Below are 7,642 nucleotides of genomic sequence, written 5' to 3' on the forward strand. Positions count from 1 at the left end.
TTATCAGCTTTTTTGCCAAAGTATAACATTGTGTCTAGAAACTGAATGCGTCAAAAGTTTATTAAATTCCAAATGTTCCTTTTCAATGAAGTAGGTCACATTTGCTCATATTATTACATCTGGGATTGAGGAAAGCAGAAGATAAACCCTCTATGTTTAAATAAATACAGCGCTGCGTAATATGTTGGCGCTATATAAATACGATTTATTAATAATAATAATAATAATAATAATAATAATACTAATAATACTATAATAATAAATAAATACAAGTATGTTTTATACTATAGTATAGTATATACTTGTAAATACTATATATATATAAACTAACTATAGTTAGCAACAACTATATTTAACAGCAGGGTTATTCTTTCATTTTATCATAGCTAGACCCTGATCTTGTGGATGGCCACTTGTCACATTTGTTGGGTGCAGTTGGAATGACCGGATTGACAGCTTACCTTGGAGTGAAGGAGAAGGGTCATGTGATCCCCGGAGCTAATCAGACTATGGTGGTTAGTGGTGCTGCTGGTGCATGTGGTTCCATAGCTGGTCAGGTAAGTCACCATATCTATATTATTTATAGGAAGTGCAAGGCAGCAGGGTTGGCTCAGGGGTAGCATCAGGGGTAGGCTCAGGGGTAGGCTCAGGGGTAGGCTTTTTTTCCAGCATTAGGTCACAGGTTCAAATCTCGGCCAGGACTGTATCTGCAAGAAGTCTGTATGTGTCTTTGTGGGTTTCCTCTGGGTACTACAATTTCCTTCCACATACCAAAAAAACTTGCAGTTAGGTTAAATGGCCTTCCCTCAAAAAAATTTCCTTAGACTATTTTATTGACACATGACTATGACAAATAGATTGTGAACCCCCTTTAAGGGACATTCAGACTTTGTGAAGCACTGCTCTAATAATCCTGTGCTTTCTGTATATTGTGTTGTGCATTGTTCTGTAAGCAAATAAAAAGCAAGTTGCTGGAAAGTTTGATGTTTATATATGTGTTTGATATACACATATTTATTTTTTTTTAATTATTTATTTAGTTTTATTCCTATTATTACAGTTATCATGCATCCTGCTCTGCGCTTTGGTTTTGCTGCCTATTTTCCTACACATAACAAGGGTAATTTCTGGGGGAAACAATTAACATGCATTTAGAAGTTTGAGGAAACCCATGCAAACTCCATGCAGATAGTATTTTGTCCAAGATTCAAATCTGGAGTCCCGGGGCTGCAAGAATTGTGAGCCACCTGGGCAACCCTGCCAACCTTGTACTTTTTTCCGATGTGCATACATAAGAAGCAGACTGTGGCTTGCCATGTCTACATGTTCAAAGCACAACAATAGTGGAAGATTCTAATTTTCCAATACTAGAAGCATGTTCTTTCACTATACAGGTAGTCCTGGGGTTACATACAAGATAGGGACTGTAGGTTTGTCCTTAAGTTGAATTTGTATGTAAGTCGGAACAGGTACATTTATTTAATAAATGCAATTAGGACAGATGTTTGTCTCAACATATTATTAGGCATTAGGTGTCAGTTACTATATAAAATCCTCACTATGAGCTAATCACAAACAAAGTAAAAAAAAAAAAAACTTTATGGAGCCTAGACATTCATTAACTTCTGGAGCAAGCTGTGCTTTGAAAAAAGAAACGACTGCAGAGTTTGTCTTGGTCATTAAAGAGTTATAAGAGCTCAGTCTTTAAGATCACCCACAACCTCAGCTCAGTCATGCAAACCTCTCCCCTCTTCAATCCTCCGTCCTGCACACAAGCGAGCAGGGAAGCCCCGTTCCGTATCTAGGAGTCGTCCATATGTCGGATTCCCTTAACTCAGGGACTACCTGTACATAGATTAGTAACAGGTGGCAAAATAGGGTGGGTAGGGAGGTTTTTGGTGTTGGTTCTCCCAACTGTTATTGTAATTTCACCACCAATTCCACCAAAATTATTTATGATTTATCCTAGATTGCTCGTCTTCTCGGCTGCTCCCGTATTGTAGGGATCTGTGGAACAAATGAAAAGTGTTCTATTTTGACCTCAGAGTTTAGTTTTGATGAAGCTTTAAACTACAAAGACCCAGGGCTCGAAGAAAGGTTAAAGGCCTGCTGTCCAGATGGCGTGGATATCTACTTTGACAATGTCGGTGGAGAGATCAGCGATGTTGTTATAAGTCAGGTAAATAGAATTACTTATGTATAGTGTGTGTGATATCTACAAATCCATGGTTGTGACAATGCACGAACAAACAATTGCATTTTTAGGGTATGTATGTATAAATGTACATTTAGATTTACTTGCACTATAAAATAATAGAGCACAGGGGTTGGACCTGCCTGCTCATGCTATCACAACATATATTCTTGACTTTATACAAAACCTTTTTGAGTCATGTGAAAGTCTAGAATAACACACAAATGGCAAGTACATATTTCATTTTTTTTTAGATATACTTTAATGACACAACAATACTATATGATTTCTCTTTAAAGTTAACCTGTACTTAGAAAACCACCTGGGCTAACATTGATGCATAGCTTCTTGGCCACAGTGCTTAAAATCTCTGCCCTGGAATAAACATGTAACATTTTGAAGATTTATCAGTGTATGTGATTTATTACAATACAATACATACATTTAATCCCCCGATTAATATGACAGCCAGGCTACTGACAATTTTTTTTACAATGCAAACAATGGCAACCTACATATTTCAGTACAGGGTCTCTTCAAATACATCATCACCATATGTCTGATTATCTGCCATCTCTCAGATAAAATATTTCCATTGTAGTACAGGGTTCTCCCCAGGCCCTTTTAGCTGGGTGCACCACCCGGCACCTTTCAGCACCCACCCGGCTGTTTTTGGCTGGTTACTAAAGGTTTTTGGTCACAATACAGGTGCTGCCACCCACCTACAATTTCTTCCCACCCTGCTTAAAAATATTTCTGGGTTGAGCACTGTAGTAGGATTGTAATATGTATCAAATTCTGATTGTATTCTATTTCTTTTAAGTAGATGAAGAAAAACAGCCATGTTATTCTGTGTGGTCAAATCTCTCAGTATAATAAGGATGTTCCCTACCCGCCTCCTCTGAACCCAAAAATGGAAGCCATGCTGAAAGAAAGCAACATTACACGGTTGGTGTCCTGGGTTGGAATTGGCTAGAGATATTCCTTATACATTTTGTAGTAATGCTTTATATCACACTGTGACTGCATCTGCTTTCATTTCTGCAATGACTGCATGATAAGGATTTAGGGCACTCACATATTTTTAGATAATTATGTGTTCTGAGTGTTCTGATGATACTATGTTACCTTTAAAGTCAAGAATTCTAAACGGTTTCCTTTTTTAAAACTTCTGTAATCTTCATTGCATCTCATTGCTGCTCACCTTCTGCATGGCATTTCTCATGATGGGTTTCCTTATGATAAAAGTGGACCATGCCAGCATATTGTAACAACAACCACTTGTAATACATATTATAGAAGTCCTTGCGACAGGTTGACAAGGCAAAAGATAATTTGGGGGACAGGGCCAGAGCATTGTCACCATAAAATAGAAAGTGACTATACAAGGACGTTTATAGCAGGATCAGCAAGTATTTTAATGAACATTTTTTTTAATATTTCAAAATTGCATTATAGGTTATTTAAACTTATTCTGTTGCCTTTTACTATATGCATTACCCCCATCTTTACCCTCCTGGTGGTGTGTGGAGCTGTAAGGATGCAAGTGCTGAAATCATTTACATGCTTACACCGTCTTTGGCCATGTCAGTCAATGCGACACAGGCATTATTCTGCATTGGCATGGTCTTTATTTCAATGATGAAGAGCAGGGACACAAACTAACTTTGCCAGCATAGTTCTGCTTTCGTGGTTAGCATTGTCAGAATGCATAGGGAAACAAAAGAAAGTTGCAGTTATCACCTGGGATCTCTCAAGAAATGGAGACACCAATGCAAAACACAACACAATTACATTTTCACATATAGGTAAATTTTTAGGTTCACCTACAAATATGTTAAAGCTTTTATGTAAGCTATTAATTGATGTTACATTTACTTTAAATAAAATGTCCATCTGGTATTATTGTTCTGTTGTCTTCAGAAACATAAAGTACTGAACACATTTGCATCTGTTTAATCCAGGGAAAGATTCCTTGTTCTAAATTATGTAGGTCAAGAAGAATCTGCTATTGCACAGCTCAGTGAATGGGTGAGGACAGGAAGGCTGAAGGTAAATCATTTACTATAGAACGATGAAGATGATAATTTCCCATTGCTGCACAAACTGCATACATGTTCAGTGCTTACCTTTGTACCCCTTGCATATCTTATCCACCATACCCACTGTTACTCTCTGCACAAGCTCCACGCCTCCTGACCTGCTCCTCTATGCATAAGCTGCTTTCATTCCATGGTCATCGTTTCGATTAACTGTCCTCTTTCTACTTCCTACACCACTAATTACATTGCCTATTATTCTTCAGTGGCTTTAAAACCAAGCACTTATGGCTGTATTCTATCAGTATTATCTAATACAGGGGTCCTCAAACTACGGCCCGCGGGACGAATACGGCCCCCTGAAGTTGTCCATCCGGCCCGCCAGCTGCTGAGGCTGCTTCTCCTGCCTGAGTTCTGGCTGCCAGCCATCTGCACTCCAGGGAACCCGGTCACATGACACCACTGTCTCCAGGGTAACGCTGGAGCTGTCGGGCTGAAGCCATCAGGCAGAGAAGGTATGAGCAAAGCAGAGACTCACTGCTTGCCTTCATTCCCTGCTCACTGCTGCACAAATGTACATGATCAATGTACATTTGTAAATAGTATAAACATACTATGCACATTGATCATGTACACATGTGCTGCAGTGTGATCCATGTATGAAGGCAGCAGTGAGTGACAGGTAGGTGACACTGACAAAGTTTTTTTAGCAGCCCTTTTTTAATTAATAAAAAGTGTGGGGTAGTGTTGGGTGTAGGGTAGGGTGTATAAAAAGAAGCAAATTAATGAATTGCTTGAGATTATTCATTTGCATGGAAAATGCAAGATAAATTTGCATTTTCAATACACACAGTGAATATTCAAATTTATCTGTGCATTTTCCAATGCACATAGGAATTGAGGAATAATCTCAAGCAATTTTAAAGCCAAAGTAAACGCCACTTTTTTTTTTAATGATCGGCAAGTGTGCTGTGCATATAGTATTGTTCTTTCATGTTTTTTATACAATAAATACGTTTTGTGCAGTGTGCATAAGAATCTTCTCCTGTTTTCTTTCAAACTATAGTACGGCCCCCCGACAGTCTGAGGGACCGTGAACCGGCCCCCTGTTTAAAAAGTTTGAGGACCCCTGATCTAATATCTAAAATCAGGTGGCAGCTCTTGCTTAGGGTTGCACCCTTTATTTTAAACCTAAAGTGATCTAAAACATGCTGCCTTCTGAAATCCCCTTTGTCTTAAAAAACCTCATCTGGGCTGTGGAAAATACTACATACCGCGTTTCCCCGAAAATAAGACCTACCCCGAAAGTAAGCCCTAGCATGCTAATCATGCAAGGGTGAAATATAAGCCCTCCCCCGAAAGTAAGCCCTATTGGCTTCTTCGGAGGGTGTGGTCACATGGTACACAGAGGGATACCAAGAGGAAGGAGGGAGCAGAGAGAGAGAGAGAGCAGGAGATTTCAAAAGCACTGGAGCAAGGGGTGAAGAAATCGCAGGGTTAATTAACCTACAGTACTCTGGTGTGACACTAGCACTAAGAGGTTGGTGGATTCTCTTTTCAAAAGGTCCTTGCTGGCATTTCATTAATTAGCAGCAATGCATATTTATTAATTGATTTTTTTTTTTGCTTTTACTCAGATTTAACATGTAACTCTATGAGTCACATGTTAATTGTCAGCACATTTTCTTGGTATGTTGCACTTGTTTGCTTATGAAGCTGTGTTTTTTTTCATTACTCATTTATGTCAATTCTTATTCATGACTTCTTGTATATAACAGAAGAAATCTGTGATTTTGACAGGTCACAGGTAACACAGAGGTATCTTTCTATAGTAATATTGGTTGCAGGTTTTGGTAAATACAGATTTTTGTACATGAATATAGATTTTTTGTGAGAAAAATAAGACATCCCCTGAAAATAAGCCCTAATGAGATTTTCAGAGGTAAAATAAATATAAGACACTGTCTTATTTTTGGGGAAACACGGTAGCTGACTGCATCAATATGTCTGGTATAAACAGAATATACTTAAGAATATACTTATGCTTAATCCTAGCATATTATCCAGTTCTTTAAACACATGCTTTTCAGCTTAAAAGAATATGGCGCTATACATAATTTTGTATCATAATTAAAAAGTGGTAGATACTGGTAACACATGTGATGGTTCCTGTGTGTATTTTGCTTAATGGGAATAATTAGTCTGAGCTGTAATTTAAAGCTGTTTACATAAGGCAGCAGAGAAGTGACACTGACGATGTCATAGTAAAGTAGTTACCCAGGTTATAAAAGTTTTCATGACACTTTTACATTTTTTCCTAATCCCATATTTATTACTGTGTTCTTGATATGTTGCTGTTACACAGAATATCAGAATCCAATTTTATCTAGGTGGGTTGGGCAGGGAAGCCACCTTCTTGTTTGGCATCTTTATTAAGCTGCGTACACACTTGCAATAATTTCCGTTGGAAACGAACGACCGGTTGACTGATAATTGTTAACAAAAAAAGTGCACGACTGATCTGAACGACGAACGAGGATTGTTGCTGGAAACAAATGACCGTCCCGGCGGATCTGATTGAGCGAGGATCGTTCACTATCTATTGTGTGTACAGTCGTTCGGTGATAGTGGATGTTTCTGCAGTACACTTTCTCCTTTACATGTCACTTCCTGCATCGTTCAAACAATCATATCTAGCGTGTACACTATTGTTGGATGATATTTGAACGATCGTATTGTTACAACATGTACAGAATTGTGCACAATACAATCGTTCAAAATATTCGTTAGTCATTTGTTTTCTAATGATATTTATTGCAAGTGTGTACCTAGCTTAATATACTGTGACTATCGTCTCTTTGACAGGTTAAGGAAACCATTGTTCATGGAATTGAAAACACAGCAGGTAAGGTTTATAAAGTCAAGAAATGTAAACAGACAGATGGATATATTTTAGCTGCATGGCACCATACAAATTAATTAAAAATATTTTACTGAAAAATTTATTCTGTGGATTGTATGCAATTAAATAAAAAATACTAGGACAAATGTGAAAAACTGGGTATATATATATATATATATATACACACACACATTTGGAAAAGTTGTCAGTAGTTATTGTCTCTAATATATTTCTGTTGGCTCATTACAGTGATTAGTAGTAGCCTTATTGGCAAACAGCACATGCAGGTGCAGGCAAGCTCAACACATGAGAAATAAAGAATTCTAGTATCCTGCAGCTTAGTCAAAACCCAGGAGTGGGGAGTGTGGGACCTCTGCCCAGGATGACGTTCCTGGATCTGAACAACCAGTTAAGCAGGCCCACTTACACCTATTAAAGATGGAAACATTTTCAACACTGTAAGCTTTCTTTAAAGGGTAACTGCACTTTGTCATTTTGTTTGGTCCC

At 38.0% G+C, this 7,642-nt stretch overlaps 1 protein-coding gene across 1 annotated transcript in view; it reads left to right on the forward strand.

The window, feature by feature from the left end:
- PTGR2 (prostaglandin reductase 2) overlaps positions 1-7,138 on the forward strand; it is a gene marked incomplete at its 3' end in the record, with an annotated part of 14,747 nt that extends 7,609 nt beyond the window's left edge. The window contains 5 exon segments of the mRNA XM_072428072.1: positions 387-557; positions 1,970-2,179; positions 3,021-3,142; positions 4,159-4,246; positions 7,099-7,138. Of these exon segments, the coding sequence (XP_072284173.1) occupies positions 387-557; positions 1,970-2,179; positions 3,021-3,142; positions 4,159-4,246; positions 7,099-7,138 (631 nt within the window).
- Positions 7,139-7,642: the final 504 nt, after the last annotated feature.

Source organism: Pyxicephalus adspersus, chromosome 12, assembly GCF_032062135.1.
Source record: "Pyxicephalus adspersus chromosome 12, UCB_Pads_2.0, whole genome shotgun sequence".
NCBI classification, from domain to species: Eukaryota; Metazoa; Chordata; class Amphibia; order Anura; family Pyxicephalidae; genus Pyxicephalus; species Pyxicephalus adspersus.